Source organism: Coregonus clupeaformis, unplaced genomic scaffold, assembly GCF_020615455.1.
Source record: "Coregonus clupeaformis isolate EN_2021a unplaced genomic scaffold, ASM2061545v1 scaf2293, whole genome shotgun sequence".
Classification (NCBI taxonomy): Eukaryota; Metazoa; Chordata; class Actinopteri; order Salmoniformes; family Salmonidae; genus Coregonus; species Coregonus clupeaformis.
Genome location: NW_025535747.1, coordinates 1 through 21,500, shown reverse-complemented (window position 1 = coordinate 21,500; position 21,500 = coordinate 1). Strand labels below are relative to the sequence as shown.

Here is a 21,500-nt window from a genome sequence, read left to right as displayed (position 1 = left end):
CAAGGATCTCTCTGTACTTTGCTTCGTTCATCTTTCCCTCTATCCTGACTAGTCTCCCAGTCCCTACCGCTGAAAAAACATCCCCACAGCATGATGCTGCCACCACCATGCTTCACCGTAGGGATGGTGCCAGGTTTCCTCCAGACGTGACGCTTGGCATTCAGGCCAAAGAGTTCAATCTTGGTTTCATCAGATCAGAGGATCTGGTTTCTCATGGTCTGAGAGTCCTTTAGGTGCCTTTTGGCAAACTCCAAGCTGGATTTCATGTGCCTTTTACTGAGGAGTGGCTTCCGTCTGGCCATTCTACCATAAAGGCATGATTGGTGGAGTGCTGCAGAGATGGTTGTCCTTCTGGAAGTTTGGCCGGGCGTCCAGCTCTAGGAAGAGTCTTGGTGATTCCAAACTTCTTCCATTTAAGAATGATGAAGGCCACTGTGTTCTTGGGGACCTTCAATGCTGCAGAAATGTTTTGGTACCCTTCCCCAGATCTGTGCCTCGACACGATCCTGTCTCTGAGCTCTACGGACAATTCCTTGGACCTCATGGCTTGGTTTTTGCTCTGACATGCACTGTCAACTGTGGGACCGTATATAGACAGGGGTGTGCCTTTCCAAATCATGTCCAATCAATTGAATTTACCACAGGTGGACTCCAATCAAGTTGTAGAAACCTCTCAAGGATGATCAGTGGAAATAAGATGCACCTGAGCTCAATTTTGAGTCTCATAGCAAAGGGTCTGAATATTTATGTAAATCAGGTATTTGCTCATTTTATTTTGTATTTTAAAATTTTATAAATTCAAACTCCATTGGTCTTATAAGCAAGCAGCATGTATCTACTTCCTGAATTATTAATACCCATAAAAACCTAGCAGTCAAACAGGGAAATGGTTCCAATCGTTTTTCCACCGTTCATTTTTCCCATAGGGGATTTTAGAAACACTTAAAATAAGGGCTGTGTTTCGTGTAGGCTTACCCTGGTGTGACATTTTGATAACTGTTTAAATCTCTCTAGGACAAGGTGACATTTATCAATATATTTGCATGTATTTAATCCCCCAAAATGAAATGCTAATTTGCTGCTCATGTGGCTATCATAAAAGGACTACAAATGCCATGATGAGACTGCCTAATCGAGGCAAAGTTAAACATCTCTGGATTAACTATCATGTAAGTAATGAATAAATTGGCAAAATATCTTTCATATCTTTCTGTGAACTGTCTTGTGCAAGTTTTAAATTTATGTTCACTTGCTAATTAGCTTTTTCAATCGATCAGCCATTTTAAAAGTCTTGTCCGAGAGAGATTGACATGGTTATCAAAATGTCATGCCAGGAGCTTGCCCTTTAAGTGTTTATTTTAAGTTCTTGTATGATGTCTACTTTGATGCTAATTAGCTTTTTCGAATCTGAGAGTAAACAGAGCCGATTATATTGATAAAAGTCACCTTGTCCGAGAGAGATTGACATGGTTATCAAAACGTCATGCCAGGGTAAGCCTACACAAAACACAGCTCCTATTTTAAGTGTTTCTAAAATCCCCTATTAGAAAAATTAATGGTGAAAAAACTATTGGAACCGTTTCCCTGTTTGACCGCTAGGTTTTATGGGTATTATGACACCTCCACTGTTGAGCTCTATAAGGCTTTAGCTAAGTGTGCTAACACAGTCTTTAATCTGTTCTCCTCTACCTTTCCTGGCTGGCAAAGTACCAGTGCTTGACTTGGGCAGGAGCTCACCGGAGCTGAGTACTGGCATTTCAAATGTCCTACTGCTTGAGCTCCTGTTCCTTTGATAAAATATTAGCTCAAAAGTATTGTGGAGCACCAGGATGTTGTCTCTGATTTTCAATCTGAATTTATAGAACTGAATTTGAAATCTGAATGCATCTGAGAAGTTGAATATATGAAACTTTGATCAACTTGAAATTATAGTTTGTAAACTTGGTACACAGACAGTGGATGCAATTTCTACCACATTGAAACTGAACATATAAATATTGAATTTGAATATTCAATTAAATTGAATTTTAAAAACTGAATGCAATATTCATTCAATTCTGTTTTAAATCATGAAATACAAGTTCAATTTATGAATTCAATTTGTGCATTACAAATTCATTTTTAAATTCAATTTCAATGTCTTAACACAAATAAAAAAGTATGGAATTCAAATACAATTTCTGTTGGCACTGAAATTATCCATAATAAACAAACCACACCCCCGCCGCCTCCACGTGTGCGTTTGCCAAGTTATGCCCCATGTCCACCAGATGTATATGCGTTTTGAAAATATTGAACGCCTGGTACACAGAACGTACCGCCACCTAGTGCGGAATCCCCAACGTAGCGTTGGTACTGCTCCATTGACAGTGAATGACTTCCGCCGAAACACAAAGAGTTTGGAGGCATCTCGTGGACATGAAGCGTTAGTTGTACAGTAGGTCACCATAACAAATAACTTCTAAAAGCCAGCTATGTCCATCCCTGACAAGTCAAAAAATCAACATTATCACTAGCAATCCGATTGCATTTGTATTGTTCCTCGATTTCCCTCGAAAAATAATGTCCATTGTTGTGAACGAAGTTTCGTAGTAGGGAAATCAATGGGGGGTGTCAACAATTCACAAAATTCCAGAGAGATTAAAAAATAGTATGAAACAAACAAGCAATGCTATGGATGTATCATTTAATTTAACCATCAATGTAAAAGTTGTTTCAAAACCTTAATCGATACATTTATTAATGATACGTGATCCCATATTCTCCATGCTTTTCACCTATACATCAACGTAATGGTAAAGGCCAAAATACCCGGGTTTCCGCGCGAAAAGACGGCCCGCGCGCCTGAACTGCACATAGCCAGCCCACAACAGATGCCACACACGCATTGTTGTTCAGAGAGCCCTGATTTTAGCACATTGTTTTAACTATTCATGGTTTTATTTTCTTGGTTTTATCTAATCGAATTTTGTATTTTAGGCTATCACGCTCACACTTGAAATGCCAGCCAATACCTCCTTGGCTCTGCCGGTGGATGTCAGGAAAAGGTAACGTTACGGTAAAGCTAGCTAGCGCAAATGTAATGTTGCAGTGCTGTCATGTTCGGCTAGCTAGCAGCGCACTGAATTCAGTTTACCCTTGTCCTGTCAATAAGCACACATGCATGGCATTGGGTAATTATTATTCTCACCACATCACACCGATCCACCATTACATGCGTGGTGATATGTGGCTCGTGCACAATACTGCACATCTATTTTGCCACGCTGAAACCGCTCAGCTAACTGGATAACTAGCTAGCATCTTCCACACAGTTTGCCAATGCCATGTCTAGTTAGCTGTACCAACATTGCGCTGTGCGTTGTGCTGGGAATAGATTTGGCGCCAAATAATACATTATGGCTCATGTCAGCTGTTGCCTCTCACTTCAATATTGGATGCATGCATGTTTTTATTTCATAGTTAGCTAAATAATGATAACATTCGCGTTATCGCTCAGAAATTGTTAGCTAGCTATCATCGACTACTTCGAAATAGTCGCTAGCCGTTTTGAGTTGCTATCTACATCGTCTGTTTACAGCAATAACGTTACACTAGCTATGCTTGTTAGCTGGCTTTATCTTATTCAATGCTTGGTACATTAACGTTAGCTAGGTTAGGAATTCACAATCAAGTCAGGTTCACAATCAACTGTCCAGTTACGTTAATTAGCTAGATAGCTTTAGCATTTAGCGTTAGCCACCTGCCAACCAGTTGTGCCATGCTGACATATTGGATTTGACTATGTACCTGTTTAGGTCATTGTAGCAAGTGGGTGACACTTTTTTGTTTTTGTCTACAGGCTGCAGGTGTTGGAAAAAGATGAAGATGGGATCTCAGATGAGGTGAGTGACCTGAACTACTAAGTTGGACATCTGGTTTCCTTTTGTTACGGTTGCTGAATACTTATTTACGTTTTCTACAATGTTATTTCGTCGTTGACTGATGCCCAGAAAGCCGATCATGAATATCCTTTTGTCAAGTTTTATTAGTCTTATGTACAAGATACCACGGGGGACCTATGAATGTATACACTCACTAACGTAATTGCTTCTGGAAGGGTCCTTCTCGACAATGCAAATGTAATAAACATGGAATACAAGCAAGAAATGTGTAAATGGCTCAGACTAGAATAAACATTTTAGCATAAGTATAATACAAGAATGCACTATTTATAGTCCAATATTTACACATGTTTTGGGGAAGGGGGGGGGGCAAGTGTTTAAATTGTGCATTATTTAGCAGAAGTGTAGCATGAAAGCATGTGTGGATGAGTGTATATCTGTGTGAGTACATATGTGCGTGAAGCGAGCTGGTTAATGTTCAGCAGTCTGATGGCTTGTAGCTAGAAACTCTGCGCCTATTGGTATCAGACCTCATGCTCCGATAGTCTTCCTGACGGTAAGCGAGTGAACAGCTCGTGGCTAAACACTTTCAATAACTTAGATGGGGTAGAACCTTCCAAAGCATGTCTTAAAACAGTTTCTTTTCCTCATAGGACCGTGTCAAAGAAAAGTTGACGTTGGTGCAGGACTTCCTGCATGCGGATGCCCAGGACCAGCTCAGCAGCCTTAAAGCCAAGATGAAAAGTTCAGAGATCTCAATGGTGAGTTGTGGCTGCATCCTGTCAATCTAACTAATCCACTGCCTCCTCACTCTGGCTCATCACTCACTCCATAGAGTCTTTGGGTTTGTCCTAAATGGCACCTTATTTCCTATATAGTGCAGTTCTTTTGACCAGGGCCTGCATGTTCCCCTCAGGATGGCTACCTCTCTAAGGTGAAGGCCCTATTGGGACGTGAGCTGTGTGTGGAGAATGGCTCACATGGTGATGTTGTGGAGCAAAACTGCAAGAATGGCAAAACAAATGGCTCTGCAGCAAATGGCGACTCTCACAAGGAAGAGGATGATGAGGGAACCATGGACACCCAAGAGGCTGATGCCATGAAGTCTCCTTCAGCCCCCAAAGGCAAGGGAGGACGGAAGAGCAAGTCAGACTCTGAGCCTAAGAGTGAGTAGGAGTGGCTGGGAACATCAAATGTCTCCCTGGATTAATCTATACAGTATCCCTTTTCTGTGACGTCTCATGCTCAAAGATTTGTTCAGATGTCCATCTCCTAATTGTTTGACCAAGCAACTTGTAAAACACCACACACATTTTAGAGAAGACTGTACATTTTGGGAAATGACCAAGTGTTGAGGCACTTGGATGCATGTGAAATCGATTCCCAATCCTTAAATAATGCAACATTGTTTCTTACGTTTGTCCAGAATCTCCTGGTTCCAGGGTCACAAGAAACTCTGCCTCCGGGAAACAACCCACCATCTTATCAATGTTCTCCAAAGTGTGAGTAGGAACTCTACTCCCCTGCACTAGATTCATCTATGTTGCTTCCCTTAACCTTTCAAGTTCTTATGCATTCTGCTCATAAGTAAACTTTCCCCCTGCTCCGTTTGCAGTCAGAAGCGCAAGTCTGAGGGTGAATGGAGAGGCTACAAATGGAGAAGAGAAAGTGGAGCGGGACACAGAGGAAGAGGAGGTGAGGTGATCTTATTGTGACACCTGTCACTCAGACGTCATGTGATTTACTCTTTATTGATCAATGCACCTCCTAATCAGTCCTTTCTGTTGTAGACACGGGAAGAGAAGCGTTTTAAAGTGGAGCCAGACAATAAGTAAGACCTTTCACCTTTTTAACCCCCTCCCTTCAATTGGCCACACCCTTCCTCCAATTTGCATTGACTGTCTCCATCCTCTATTCTCCTCTCAGGTCAGTTGCAGAGGACGCCACTAGTGAGAAAATGAAACCAGTGGCTGCAGCTAAGGTGAGGCCCATTCCTGCACTCAAGCTGTTATATAATTTCGGTGCCGAGTTGCCATGTCAGTATCACTGATGCTCGTCTCCTGTTTCAGACTCCACCCCCTAAATGTCCAGACTGCAGGCAGTATCTAGATGACTCGGACCTCAAGTTATTTCAGGGAGATCCTGATAATGCGGTGAGAAACTCGAGGGTGTAATACTAAAAGTGTGTAAGGTGACATTTTAACGTGTCATTAGGGCCAACTGGATATTTGCTGAATGATTTGCACAAAATAGGATTTTATAGATTAAAACAATATGGATCTATTCTAGTTTGGTTATTGTTTCATTGATGTTTCTACCAGTCAATGTGAGTCTTCTTACTTATGTTGTATACTTACAGCTGGATGAGCCAGAAATGTTAACAGACGAGCGCCTCTCTCTGTTTGACTCTAATGAAGACGGCTTTGAGAACTACGAAGAACTACCCCAGCACAAGATTACCAACTTCTGGTGAGTGTCCTGCTGTCCCTTCAAAATTGTATACAGCATCAGCCTTTTAGTGCATGTTCTTTGCTGTCACCTTGGTGAAAGTGAAGTGTTTTTTTTGTTGCAGTGTTTATGACAAGCGTGGCCACCTGTGTCCATTTGACTCTGGTCTCATTGAGAAGAACGTTGAGCTGTACTTCAGCTGTGCAGTCAAGCCCATCTATGATGACAACCCCTGCATGGATGGTATGGCCCTGACCTTTTTCACAGTAACACTGTTTATATACTTCACATGTATTCATCCAACCATTGTAAAGCAACTTTCTTTACTAAACCATTTTGTGAGATATACTTGAGTGGTGTACCTATGCCTAACTACTGTACTGCTGTTCTTCTAGGTGGGGTTCCTGCCAAAAAGCTTGGTCCCATCAACGCCTGGTGGATCACTGGTTTTGATGGAGGGGAGAAGGCCTTAATTGGATTCACTACAGGTAATCTCATCAAGATCTTCCTTTTAGGTTTAAGTGGATTGAACTTTAAAACATTAGCCTAATGCCTATACTCATGGTGTATATAATGACTCTGACCTCTAGCCCATGACCTCTTCCCCATCTCCAGCCTTTGCTGACTACATCCTGATGGATCCCAGGGAGGAGTATGCCCCCATCTTTGCTGTGATGCAGGAGAAGATCTACATGAGCAAGATGGTGGTGGAGTTCCTGCAGAAGAACCCTGACGTCAGCTATGAGGACCTCCTCAACAAGATCGAGGTGAAACACTAACAAGAACATTTGGTGTAGACTCTTGACCAGGGTTGTGTTCATTAGTGCAAAATGTTTCAAAGTTATGCAACAATTAAAGTTTCTTATTGAATAAGTGCAGGTAGTTCTTTTTCTGTTTGGTACCTAATGAACATGGCCAAATCTTCACGCACCACATGGCAACATCAGTTGCAGCACTGACTTGACTGACCACCTCTCCTTTTTGCCCCTCAGACCACAGTGCCTCCTGCTGGGCTGAACTTCAACCGCTTCACAGAGGACACGCTGCTGCGCCACGCCCAGTTTGTGGTGGAGCAGGTGGAGAGCTACGACGAGGCCGGGGACTCTGACGAGCAGCCCATCATCGTCACCCCCTGCATGAGGGACCTGATTAAGCTGGCTGGGGTCACCCTGGGAAAGAGGTAGTGATAGGACCTGGTACTGTCTGATGTTGCAACACTAGACTGGCTGTTATGAGCGCAACCCCCCCCTTTCCTTCCCCTGTAGTGCTGTCTGCTTGTCAGAGTCAACTCTCTCAGCATTAAGTTACAATTGCAGAGTGTCAGTCAATAGCTGGATTGAAGGTGCGATTCAGTCTTAATTGGCTGTGGTTATTTTATGTTCAAACCATAAAGCTAAAGGTCCAGCCACCAGAGCTGTGTATGTTCCCATGCTGATTTGTGTTGTGGGACAGTAAGGGGCAATGTTTGTCTCACTGCTGCTCGTTTCCCTCTGATCCCCGGTGTTTAACACTCCTCTTGACATTCCCTAATGCAGCATGCTGTTGTACTGGTAGGTATTCTACAGCCCTTCGGTCTGAATATATCCTTGGCTTGTTTGTTTGGTGTGCATTGCAAAAATTTTGTCATGGATCAATTTGGTGAACCTTAAAGCTCATCCCAATTTGGTGTTAGTGTTTGTCATAAAAAATATATCTACTGCATGGCTTCTAAAAGCACTGCTGCTTTGGTTGTCAAGAGCTTGAACACCGCATTACTAACAGTATTTATTATAATAATCAAATGCATTAGCACTAAACACCCAACCACCTGCTTCTTTCCCTTCATAGGAGAGCTGCTAGAAGACAGGCCATCCGCCATCCCACCAAGATTGAGAAGGACAGCAAAGGAGGGCCCACTAGAGCGACTACCACCAAGCTGGTGTACAAATCTTTGACACTTTCTTCTCTGACCAGATTGATCAGAATGAAAAGGATGGAGGAATCAAACGCCAGCGCTGTGGTGTCTGTGAGGTGCGTTACTAAGTGCCAATCTGAATACAGTTGAGCCAAGGCTTGGAGGGAGCCTTATTTAATTGCCCTTTTGAGTAAGCGCAAACATTCTGCCAAGCAAACTAGCTAAACCTTTATGCAACTAATTGGAAAAGTCTTCTGTTCATAATTGAAGCATGTAGTGCTCTAGAAATGCCCTAGTCTAAAACACTCATTCTTCTGTCTCCAGGTTTGCCTTGTTCCAGACTGTGGCAAGTGTTCAGCCTGCAAGGACATGATCAAGTTCGGGGGTAGCGGTCGCAGCAAGCAGGCTTGCCAGAAGAGGAGGTAAGTTAGCTGATCTTTAGTGCCTCTCTTCCACCTGCCATGGCTGTTTCTGAACAAACTCATTACATGTGGTCCTCTGTAGCTCAGCTGGTAGAGCACGGCGCTTGTAACGCCAAGGTAGTGGGTTCGATCCCCGGGACCACCCATACACAAAAAATGTATGCACACATGACTGTAAGTCGCTTTGGATAAAAGCGTCTGCTAAATGGCTTATTATTATTATTATTATTATTATTATTATATTATTATTTGTTCCAGAACACTGTTCCTTCCTATGATCTCATTCTGAAAAACACCTAACACTAAACAGTTCTGAAACTCTTTAACTAACTCCAGACTCTCTTAAAAAACAACTGACAGTGTCAACTTGGGCCTTGGGTGGGGATAGGGGGCTAAGCAAGCCAGCTAATGAACATCTTCAGAGTGCTTTATTTTAAATTGGGCTCTTATGTTGTAGGTGTGGTGACTTGGGAAGCCGTTGGTTAATGCGGTCTGCTCCCTTATCAATGACATTCTCCCCGCGCAGATGCCCCAACCTGGCAGTAAAGGAGGCTGAGGATGATGAGAACATAGAGGAGGAAGAGTTGTTGCCTGTACAAAAGGCCCCTTCAAAGAAGGTGTCCAAGGCCAAGACCAAGAAGCAGAGCAATGGCAAGCTGACCTGGGTTGGAGACTCTATCAAAGTATGTACTCCTTATTGTGGGAAGTTCTTAACCTCAAACTGATCAACATATCCCTTAGTACACCAGACTTGTAATATGTATGTAATTTCACTGACTTGCTGCAAAGCAAACAGCTCTTGGGGATAAAGGTTCTCACCTCTCCCTCCTGTGTTCAGACTGAGGGGAAGAAGCAGTACTACATGAAGGTGTGTGTGGACAATGAGGTGCTGGAGGTGGGAGACTGTGTTTCTGTCAGCTCTGATGACCCATCAATCCCACTCTACCTGGCCAGGTAGGTTCTATAACAGTTTAAGAATCTTGACTTAGCCTTTTATTTGTATTATTATTTTACCCCTTTTCTCCCCAATTTTGTGGTATCCAATTGTCCCATCGCTTCAACTCCCGTACAGACTTGGGAGAGGCGACGGTCGAGAGCCGTGTGTCCTCCGAAACACAGCCAAGCCGCACTGCTTCTTGACGCAATGCCCGCTTAACACCGTACACCTGGCGACCGTGTCAGCGTGCACTGTGCCCGCCACAGGAGTCGCTAGTGCGCGATGGGACAAGAATACCCCTGCCGGCCAAACCCTCCCCTAACCTGGACGACGCTGGGCTAATTGTGCGCCGCCCCATGGGTCTCCCGGCTGCGACAGAGCCTGGACTCGATGCAGTGCCTTAGACCACTGCGCCACTCGGGAGGCCCGATTTAGCCGTTTCTGTATGGGTCAGGTGTTGACGGTCTTGTCTTGGGTCTCCAGGATCACATCCCTGTGGGAGGATAACCAGGGGAAGTGGTTCCACGCCCACTGGTTCTGCCGCGGTACAGACACTGTGCTGGGGGAGTCCTCTGATCCTCTGGAGCTGTTCCTTGTCGATGACTGTGAAGACATGCAGCTGAGCTACGTGGAGGGCAAGGTCAACGTCATGTACAAGGCCCCCTCAGACAACTGGTTCTTGGAGGTAAGAATGATTTGGCTTTATCACTCTTTAAGCTGAGTCTCTAGCCTGGTCCCAGATCTGTTTGTGCTGTCTTTCCAACTCCTACAGTGATTGTCCTGCCAAATGTCTATACAGCTACTACTCAATGCACCTCGTCACTGATATATTTCGTACCACTGTGTTTTCAGGGTGGTATGGTGGAGGACATCAAGGTGATTGACGATGACAATGGGAAGAATTTCTTCTACCAGCTGTGGTATGAAGGAGACTGTGCCCGCTTTGAGACCCCGCCTACCTTCACACCCCAAGAGGACTGCAAGTACAAGTGAGTCATAATTGACATTTGACAGCCCTATCAGTACTTTCTGAAAATCAAGTACTGGAATGCCTTAAAGCTAACATTTTCTCAGTTTGGTTCTTAAAGTCCTTTTGAAATTGTTGTAGGCAAAAAACAATATAAGCTCTCCTGCTCCAATGATTTAATTTGTGATCAGTTTGTAGTTTATTTTCTACAGTTTCAAATTGACTGGTTTTGCAGTAAAACCATGTACGGATATTATGAGGACATCAAATGTTGTCTTGAACTTTGCTTGCCATACAAAGCATTCCATTACAAAGGGACATTTTGGGGGTTTTCTCGTTTGAAAAACATGATACAATACCCTTAATCTCAAATTGCAAATTATTTGAATTCCAATGCATAGTGCCATTGGAAAGGCTTGTAAAGTGGTAATGCAGTCCCCCAATACCACAACAATTAAATACAAATTGAGGTCTTCTTTTTCTAAGTCTTTTTTCTTCCAACCCTTTCTTTTTTATTTCTTCGTGTTCCCTGTATTTCAGCTTCTGTGCCAGCTGTAGTAGGGCTGAGGAGAAGGAAGAGCAGGAGACTCCTCGAGTGTTTGAACCCATAAAGGACGAGGACCACGACTCCAAGGCCTTATATGCTCTGGCCTGCCTGAAGGGAGAGCAGTTCAGGGTGGGAGAAAGCTGCTACCTGCCCCCTGATGCGTTCAACTTCAGGTGAATCTGTTTGGTCACCAAGGCAACTACTGTAGTTAGCTAGCAAGTTTACTAGCTATCTACTTCAGTGGATGTTGAACACATTTCTAGTGGCAAATGTGTTCAATGATAGCCTTGGTATAAAAGGGATAATCAACTCAGGAAAATAATGCAACTCCGTGGAAGCTTAGCTCGGCTATGCTAACACATTGTGGAACACCTTCCACGTTCATTATTTTCCATAGAACGCAAAGCCCCTCGTTGATTCTTTACATCAGTGGTATTTAAAGTCGGTCGTGGGTGAATTGCAGTGGGCTTGCCGCATAAAAATAAATACCAAAAATATAATATGGAACAAATTAAGAGTACAGGTTATTGTATGGGACAATTGGGAAAGATGATCTGATAAGGGATATAATCTAATGAATTGAAGGTCATTTGTTTATGTAAATGTATCGATTTTTAAGGTAATTTGGAGGGGTTCCCGCTGAAAGTTTCAATACCACTGCATTACATAGGCAGGGTCTCCATTGGGGGACAACTAGGCAAATCATAGTGTTGGCAAATTCGACATCCGCTTTGAACAATTTTAAATATCTCCCCCTACCATAACATTATTTTCTTGTGTGCTCAGTGTGAAGGCAGCCAGTCCAGTGAAGCGTTCTCACAGGAAGGAGGACGTGGATGAGGAGTTGTACCCAGAGTACTACAGGAAGCATTCAGACTACATCAAGGGCTCCAACCTGGACGCCCCTGAGCCCTTCAGAGTGGGACGCATCAAGGAGATCTTCTGCCACAGACGCAGCAACGGGAAGGCTGACTTGTCTGAAGTCAAACTGCGCTTGTACAAGTTCTACAGGTGAGCACCCAAGTCAAATGTCATGGTAGAACTGCAAAGAAGGACCCCTTGGATCATGCCAATTTCAGTAATTTAGTAACTTTCTACAGAATTTCAGGTTACAATGCATCTTCACTGTAGGGGAAGTGATCTGGTGCCAATATGTGCATGTCTGTTCTTTTTGTCTTCTGTAGTTTTACTGTACGCTTAATGTTCACCCTCTGTCAGGCCTGAGAACACTCACAAGGGGGCGAAGGCCGGTTACCACACAGACATCAACCAGCTGTACTGGAGTGACGAGGAAGTGACGGTCAACATGTCGGAGGTGTTGGGCCGCTGTCGTGTGGAGTACGGAGAGGACCTGAATGAGACCGTTCAGGACTTCTCCTCAGGCGGACCTGACCGATTCTACTTCCTCGAGGTGAGGCTGGACTAGATGAGAAGCAATTTAACAACTTTAACTTCCCATATAAATCTCGCACGCTAAGTATCTGAGATGATGCTCGTTCGAGGAAGTTTGCTCAAGATGGTAATCTCGGTTTCTTTCTCACCCAAAGGCTTATAATGCCAAGTCCAAGAGCTTTGAGGACCCACCCAACCACGCACGCTCTGCTGTGAACAAGGGCAAGGGGAAAGGAAAGGGCAAAGGTAACTACTCTCTCCTCTGTGGTCCTTATTGCCAGTCACACAGTTCTCTCATTTTAAAAGAGGCTTCTCCAACTACTGTTGTAACTGTGGATCCAAACTCCCCTGCCCTCCAGGTAAAGGCAAAGGGAAGTCCTCTGCTGCTCAGACTCCAGACCAGGAGCCTCAGGACCCCAAGGTGCCCAAGCTGCGTACCCTGGACGTGTTCTCTGGCTGCGGCGGGCTCTCTGAAGGCTTCCACCAAGCTGGTTAGTAGTTCTTTCCTCACTTCAACAGCTCAGGAAATGTCTAGTTAGTTGTGGGTGACCACAAGGGAACGTTTCTAATATACAGGTAGATTTTATTACAAGAATAAAGTTAAGAGTTCGTCAGGAACAAACATAGTGATTGCAATTTGTGTTGATGCTCCTACCTGTCAGGTATCGCTGAGACTCTGTGGGCCATCGAGATGTGGGACCCAGCAGCCCAGGCCTTCAGGCTGAACAACCCAGGCACCACAGTGTTTACAGAAGACTGCAACGTGCTGCTCAAGCTGGTGATGTCTGGAGAGAAGACCAACTCCCTGGGCCAGCGGCTGCCCCAGAAAGGAGACGTGGAGATGCTGTGTGGAGGCCCTCCTTGTCAAGGCTTCAGCGGCATGAACCGCTTCAACTCCAGAACCTACTCCAAATTCAAAAACTCTCTGGTGGTCTCTTATCTCAGGTCAGTAAAACAGATTTGCACATTTCCATACAAACATATGTATGCAATGACTGGCATTCTTCTGTGTGTATTATTGATGTGTCCAAGTACAGAAGCTCCAGTCTAAGTGATTGGTGTGTAATGATTTACTTTAGCCCCCTACTAACGTATATTGTCCTCCCTCTTTTAGTTACTGCGACTACTACAGACCCAAGTTCTTCCTGCTTGAGAACGTGAGGAACTTTGTCTCCTTCAAAAGCTCCATGGTCCTGAAACTGACTCTTCGCTGTCTTGTCCGCATGGGCTATCAGTGCACCTTTGGAGTCCTTCAGGTGAGTTATTAGTAAACTTAAGCTGGCATGTTTCTTTCAGATTGACGAATCCAATAGTCTGCAGTATTACGCAATGTTTTTAGATATGGTACTATAGGCTGTATGTTATTGTGGAAGTCATTCATGGCATATGCCTGACCTCTGATGTCCCCTCTCCTCCCAGGCTGGGCAGTACGGCGTGGCTCAAACGCGGCGCAGGGCCATCATCCTGGCGGCCGCCCCTGGGGAGAAGCTGCCTCGCTACCCAGAGCCCCTGCATGTGTTCGCTCCCCGCGCATGCTCTCTCAACGTGGTGGTGGACGACAAGAAGTATTTCAGCAACGTCACACGGTAACCAGCCACCAGTCTATGTAAAAGCATGTGTGGTTGTATAGCGTAAGGGTTGAAGTATGTGGTTTGTCGAGGTTCTGACTGTTCCTTCCCGTTTCAGAGGTAATGGCGGTGTGTACAGGACCATCACAGTCAGGGACGCCATGTCTGACCTGCCAGAGATCCGCAACGGAGCGTCTGCTCTGGAGATCTCCTACAACGGAGAGCCCCAGTCCTGGTTCCAGAGGCAGATTAGAGGCACACAGTACCAGCCCATCCTCAAAGACCACATCTGCAAGGTACAGCTGCTGCCTCTTACAGTTAGTCATCTGGTGGCTTAGCAGTAACTTGTTAGAACATCCATAGGTGTGGCTCTGTCTTTGGAGTCTCTTGGATACTTTATTCAGCTATTAGACCTCTGTGCTCAGCATCGCAGCTTAGTGAAGAGCTGGTTGGTTTTTACAGAAGCAGAGAGCACCACACTTGGGCAACAGATTTGTTTTGCCTCTAATGCTTGTGACATTGGTTAAATTAATGGCACATGGTGACTGTCTACATGGGCATATCAAAACGGGAATATCTCTGAATTTAAAACTAGGAGTAAAAATGGTTGCTTCTCAATGGAATTATGCAATGCCCAGAACTGTCATGAGGGTGGGTGCACCATTAGGTGGTGTGGACAATAGTTTGTTTCAGGGAAAGCTAAGTCCCTCTTTGGTTCCCAGGACTTGAGTGCCCTTGTAGCGGCCCGTATGAGGCACATCCCCCTGGCGCCTGGCTCTGACTGGAGGGACCTGCCCAACATCGAGGTCCGACTGAGAGACGGGACCACATCCAAGAAGCTCCGCTACACCCACCCAGACAAGAAGAATGGCCGCAGCAGCTCTGGAGCGCTGAGAGGCGTTTGTACTTGCTCAGGAGGTACTCACCTTTATGGATATTTAGGCCATACAAATGTTAATGGTTTTCATTTTTTGAAGTGCGCTAATCCTTTATTTTTATAGACCCTCTTGTTTAAATACGATAGCAATCTTCAACACCTAGCAACCTAATCAGTTTAGCCTCTTGGCTTAAACAGTGGGTGCTTGGAGTGTTCATAACTCTGACAGATGGCAAAATAAATAGTCTTAAAGTGCTATAAAAATGAACAGATTTTTCCAGGTCAGATGGCCAATGTAATTTGGATGGCAAATCCAAGGTGGTCTGTAGACCTGTTCTGATTTTAACATCCTGTCCTCTAGGGGTGCCCTGTGACCCTGCCGACAGGCAGTTCAACACTCTGATCCCCTGGTGTTTGCCCCACACGGGGAACCGCCACAACCACTGGGCCGGCCTCTACGGCAGACTGGAGTGGGACGGCTTCTTCAGCACCACAGTTACCAACCCTGAGCCCATGGGCAAGCAGGTAAGACCTAATACTGTACCAGCTCTATCAGAATTGTTGTTGAATGGCTAGGACCATTTCACCTCAGGACACAGCCATGTTATATCATGTACAGTTGTTGTAGTTTGCTGTATCTACAGAAATGTATTGTGGCCCCTCTCCTGTGATGTTGGATGCTTTGGATACTAAATGTCCTCTTGTCATGTTTCAGGGTCGTGTCCTGCATCCAGAGCAGCACCGAGTGGTCAGTGTGAGGGAGTGTGCGCGCTCTCAGGGCTTCCCTGATACCTACCGCTTCTTTGGGAACGTTTTGGACAAACACAGACAGGTACTGGACTTGGTTTCTGTTCTCCAATCCCCTCCCAGAAAATGCCTTGGGGTGACATACTTTTTTTTCTTATTCCCCTCTCAGGTTGGCAACGCTGTTCCTCCACCACTCTCCAGAGCCATTGGACTAGAGATCAGGAAGTGTGTCCTAGAGCGGATCAAGGAGGAGAATGACAATCCAAAAGAGAATGAGAAAGGTTAGGCCTGTGGGCATCTTGTTGAAGGGGCATTCTGCAGTATTTAATGCTGCTCATTGGGCAGTTCAATGAATTACTGATTGTGGCTTTAATGTGGCTAGGAAGCGTGTCATCAGCATCCATATTGTGAATGTAATTTTCTTCCCTCAGAGAACGGGAAGCAGGAAGAGAATCTCAAGCAGGAGAAGATGGAGTTGTCAGACTAGTGCCCTGCCTTATTCCAATCCCCTTTCCACTGAGAATCATCAAATTCCCTTCCTGAAGCCCACCAAGCCTCAGGAGCTCCTGTTGTTTTTAAAAATGTCCACTGACCACGTGGCCTCTCTGGACAGTCTGTGCAGTACCATTCCATGTTTATGATTTTCTAAATGTGATTTTAACTGTATTTGCAAATATCCGCTTGGAAAGTGGAAATAAACTATGTCGTTTTTATGTCATATTTCAAATAAAGCTCTAAATGGCAGTTTTCTTACCAGAATCATCTTGGCCTTAGTTTATTACATCAATTTGTCTGATTTTTAAAACTGCAGCAAAAACATCAGTGCATACCCAGAATGGCATGTAATATAATACTGTCACGACACTTGATTGAATTTGTCATAGATATTCGTACCACGAGTGAATACCAGTACATGATAGGACGTAAGCAGTTTGCATTCTCTAAGTTAACTACAGTGTCTGCAATGAGGATGTGAGCCCAAGAGATGTGAACGATAAGCATTGACTATCACAATTATCAAATTAACATTCTATTCACAATGGGTTGAAACATCTAAAGTGAGGGTCCCATGTAGAAGGGTCAAACATGTTTTATATTGCGCCCCATTTACCACCCATGCCAGGCTTAAGTATCTTAATTTGCCTACTGGATCTCCTGTTGCTCACTGCCTACTCTACATCCCCTGCCTCATCTGTCAGCAAGTGGAAACTCGACTATTGGGAGAAACTACTTGTCCATTCATGTGCTTTGACCTCGGAACGCTAATGGCTAACAAGCTGCTTAAGTACAGCTCATGTTCAAAAACCAGTTTAAATGTCCTGCATTTAGCTGCCAAATGCTGTTGGAGGTAGTTTCCGTTAGGTGATGTTGAAGATGTCTGAGCTCAAGGATAGACTAATTTCACTAGTAGTTGGGAGGGGTGTTGAAGTGGATATGCTCATATTTGCAGTGCTACCTATGTAGCCTTATCTGCCATAACCCTCAGCTCATCTGTTCTGCTTTCACCCCCCCACCCATTGAATTCACTCATCTTATGAACAATGAGTCATTCCAAGTTAGTATTCAATGAAAGGGTTTGTATTCTGTAGAAGCTTACAGCGTCTGAATGACAACATACCAGGATTTACCTACAAACAAGTGACACAGTCTGATACAGTGAATGACAAGTGTTTTTCATCACTGCTTTATTTAGACAGCCACATTCTACATGAAGAATAACCTCCTGAAATATCTTCATCTCAGTTGTTTGATGGTCTGGGGGAGAAAGATGGTTGAATTAAATGGATCCAATAGAATATCTGCAATTTAGTGGTGAAGCATCTAGTCTAGATTCTAAACAGTCCACTGATTTCAATGCATATGGAATCTATTATAGTTCCTGATGGGTGCTCCATCTACTACACCCACCACTCTACAAACATGAATCTACAAACTCATCACAAGTCTCCAAAAATACTCACTTGGCCCATTCCACATTGAGGATAAGATGATCGTATCCAAATCCTGACACTCCTGCGATGGCTCTGGCTGCGTCCTCCCTGCGGTGGAAACTGATAAAGGCAAAGCCCTGAAGGACCGAGTCAAACAAAGAGAGGCCGTTAGAATGCAAACAAACCAAACACACAACAACCAGTTGAACTTCTGAAAGGAAGACCGGTAAATGCTCCTGCAATTTTCAATCACTTATTTAGTTTAACCCTGCACGAGCAAGTTAATGGATATGCATACACTACTTCTAAACTAGTAACCATTTGAACTTCTACTACTGCTGCTCTCACCTTGGACTGGCCTGTGTTTTTGTCCTTGGCCAGGTAGATCCTGGAGATGGAGCCGAACGGCCTGAAGAGCTCCTGCAGATCCGTCTCGCGGGTGTCCTCAGACAGGTTGGTCACACGGATGGTGGCGTTGTCATCAGCTGTGGAGGGATAAACACACTGTTTGTTACAGTTTAGGTCTGGGTTTGTGTTATCCCCAGCCATTTAGGCATCTTACCAAAATGCCTGGCTTTGTTGGAATTTCCCAATGAAATCAAGATTGGACTGCTCCATGCTGAACCGGGACCATGAGTGTTGTCCAGACATCAAGATACTTCTCAAACGAGACTACAGTGTTGAGTTCTGGTAACTCTAGACTAGTATGCTCCTTATTCTAGGAAACAGAGTGGAAGAGTCAAATCATACGTACATGCACCACGGCGATTGGGTTGCATGGACTCTCCTCTACGTGTGCTGCCGTCCCTCAGGCTGGGGGGCACATACTTCCCAGTCTTGCTCCCTGCAGCTGGTGCGGCAGGCTCAGGCTCGTCTGAAACAAAGTCTAAAAAATATCCATTAGTGATGTCCATTTAACAAAATCATGAACCACAAATATGACTGTGTAAATGTACAGCCACTTCTAAGCTATGGGCAAATATGACAATACCTCCTGCAGTCTTCGTCGGGTCTCCAGTGGACAGGCCCAGCTGCTCGGCCAGCTCCTTCTGCATGGGGCCCAGAGTGTCCTTGTAGGGGCAGCGGGTGGTCCAATGGTCTCCTTTACAGATTCGACAGGACACTATCTTCTGTCCCTTCAGCTTGTTCATGGGGTCCTCTTCCACATCTTGGGCATTCAGGTCCTGAGAGAAGGATTCAGATTATTACATGTCATCAACACTGATTCCTACCAGAACTAAAGGTGACAATGAACTAGGATCATATAACTACATCATACAAAAACAAATTAACTGGTGGATTGTTGTGACTGAAGATATGAAGGCAGTTACTTCCCAGACGATCTCTGATGGCTCAAAGAACAATTCTAGATCAGCATCTCAGTGGCTCCTCACCTCTTTGCTAGAGATGAACACCATAAAGACATCATCACTGACTGTGGTGTCAGCAACATTGGGACCTGGTGGGTCATACTCTGAGTTGCCAAACTTCTTCCAGTTCTGATTGGCGGGGATAGAAAAGCAATGATAAGTCAAATCAAAATACCTTCACATTTTAACCCTTTACACTCGTGGGAATTGGCCTATATGGATAGGGCTAAATTTAAAAGTGAATAAGCATATGAATAACCATGGTAGCAATTCAAAAAGGGAACAGTTTGGAGATTATGGGTAAATTATTAGACTAAAGGTGAGGACACAACCGTTCACCTGACACGACTGAATCCAAACATTACACTGTTGTTGTTATGTGCATTTAAAATTTACTGTACTTTTTGCCGCATTTGTTGATAATGAAATCTGAAAATACTATGGATACATTTTGGGTATGTGCAACAAAGAACAAATAATTACTGGGGTTCGAGTGAGAGGTCTAACTGGTGTTTCCAAGTGGCCACACACCTCTCCAAAGTGTGAACATTCCTAAGCAATTTCAATGCACTTTCATGACTCAAAGAACATTCTTCAACTATAAGGTGCTTTTTTGAGCTCTCCTAGCTGTGCTGTTGAGGAACTAGAGGAAGCACACTTGCAGTTATTTTGTTTGGAACACAGCCCTGCATCCCCGCCTTTACCCAATTACTGTTGTTTATGCAATACAAAAACAGTCCATTATAAATCAAAATGTCAGGTGGGCATAATTTGAAAGCTTGTTCTATTGCCAACATGACTAGCTAAATTATTAAATATGATCTTAATGTTAGGCTTTCACAAGGCAATTCAGAGAAGCAGATTGTAATTTTGGTGTCATGAGTGCATTCATATGTGTGTTCAGCGCCACATTTTCTTCACAATACATCAACCGTAGGCTCATTCTGTTCAGGATGGGGGGGTTTAACGCCATGTCATCTTGTAACTGTACATCAAACAAAGGGAATCATAAACATTGACAGTGTATATTACACGAGTCTTAGGATATGGAAATGTGAAGTGCCCATTTGGACTCAGGTGTGTTTGGCTTGCTTGTATGACATCAGTGATATTTACTATTATCCTTAACGTCTCATCTTTCAAAACACAGAGTCCTCGTAATTTATAGCATTTCCCTCACTCAGACAAAACAATTCTAAAGTTACCCAATTAGCGGGACAGATGGGAGCAACTTCTTGTCACACGCTGTGCTCAACTTCAGAACAGCTGTCAGTCAAAACCCATACAAAGCTGTGAAGAGGAGACCCTGAGCTCTGACGTCGTGCATAGCATGTTACTGTACAGCCACTGCCTTCTAATTTAGGCGCTTATCAGTGTCCAAATCTGCAATTTTCCACCCATATACAGGTAGGAGTGTAAAGGGTTAATGTACAATCCGGTCAAACTCAATACTGAGGTGTTGTGCAACAAAGGTTAAGATTGTGCTAAGTTCCCAAAGAAAACACTGACCTTTCTCCTGGCAACAGCTTTGGAGGCCTTCCTAGTCTCAATCTTGAAGGTGCGAATAATCTATAACACAAATTACAAATGTTTTTCATTTCTTAGTTAGTTACATCTGATTCACGATTTACAGACATCATGTGCAGTAGACTTTGTGGGAAGGAATCAAGAATCCAGCTCTCCTATTTGGATGAGCATAAAAGAAAAATCACCTTGACCTTCTTTCCATCCTCATCGATCTTGTATTCCGTGATGGTTTTAATATTTCCTTTGACGGTTTCTTTTGGAGGGGGTAGGGTACCTAGTGGTGGGGATGACAACACACAAATTAAGTCCTGATAGTTAACAATAATATCGATACTGTCTGTTAATAGATTGTTAGCTGCCTGCAATCAAATAAGGCAGGCCAATTACATCATGACGATTAACAGTATACATTATTTTCCTGACAGACTAGTTAGCTACCACCAAGGTTACTTACTAGCTAGCAAGCCAACTAAAGTTACATGGGGGGGGGTTGTCTTCTCCCTGTCAAATCACAAATATTGTCTTACTGACTACGAGGTATAACAGAGAAACTAACGACTATAATGAAGAAAGAGTACACGTGGAAATCGCCTGGTTTAGCTAGCAAGTTAATGTCAATGCTAGCAAGCTAATGTTAGCTAGTTAGCCAGCTTCTTACCTTCGTCTCCCTCCTCTTCAACCTGATCGGCCCAACTAGGCTTGGAACTAGAAAGAAGGATTAACACACAGTATTTGAGAATTCAAACACATGATATATACGATAATCATCATATTTGTATTGAAGAACTCACTCGTCGTATTCAATCGACGGCATTCTGTCAGTGTGCGCAGCAGCCAGAGAACAAGGAAAGATTAACGAACGACACAACTGAAAAGCTGACCAAATAGGTTAGCTAGAGCGCCACCAACGGGTACGGAGGCTACTTAATGCGACTGAAACGATAGGCACAAGATCTTCTTCGATGAGGTTTACCGGCGGTTGGCATCCA

General features: G+C 44.1%; 2 protein-coding genes across 2 annotated transcripts; one reads left to right on the top strand and one right to left on the bottom strand.

Annotated features, from left to right (window-relative positions):
• The first annotated feature begins 2,839 nt into the window (after positions 1–2,839).
• Positions 2,840–16,226, top strand: dnmt1 (DNA (cytosine-5-)-methyltransferase 1). The gene is given in 36 exon segments (XM_041879692.2): positions 2,840–3,047; positions 3,842–3,884; positions 4,538–4,645; positions 4,801–5,050; positions 5,311–5,386; positions 5,500–5,517; positions 5,519–5,579; positions 5,675–5,715; positions 5,811–5,865; positions 5,954–6,037; positions 6,244–6,353; positions 6,457–6,575; positions 6,728–6,820; positions 6,948–7,099; positions 7,325–7,512; positions 8,160–8,254; positions 8,257–8,342; positions 8,551–8,648; positions 9,175–9,331; positions 9,487–9,602; positions 10,069–10,270; positions 10,438–10,574; positions 11,093–11,272; positions 11,886–12,110; positions 12,318–12,510; positions 12,647–12,737; positions 12,851–12,982; positions 13,154–13,436; positions 13,606–13,747; positions 13,911–14,077; positions 14,178–14,355; positions 14,782–14,977; positions 15,298–15,461; positions 15,652–15,768; positions 15,853–15,964; positions 16,115–16,226. Coding segments are annotated over 36 exon segments (4,572 nt in total). The 5' UTR covers positions 2,840–3,000; the 3' UTR covers positions 16,171–16,226.
• A 1,118-nt stretch (positions 16,227–17,344) lies between these two features.
• On the bottom strand, positions 17,345–21,365 carry eif3g (eukaryotic translation initiation factor 3, subunit G; the record flags this gene model as incomplete). Its single annotated transcript, XM_041879689.2, is given in 10 exon segments — positions 17,345–17,438; positions 17,645–17,751; positions 17,963–18,099; positions 18,369–18,488; positions 18,606–18,798; positions 19,009–19,113; positions 20,494–20,553; positions 20,697–20,785; positions 21,170–21,216; positions 21,303–21,365. Coding segments are annotated over 10 exon segments (897 nt in total). The 3' UTR covers positions 17,345–17,422.
• Positions 21,366–21,500: the final 135 nt, after the last annotated feature.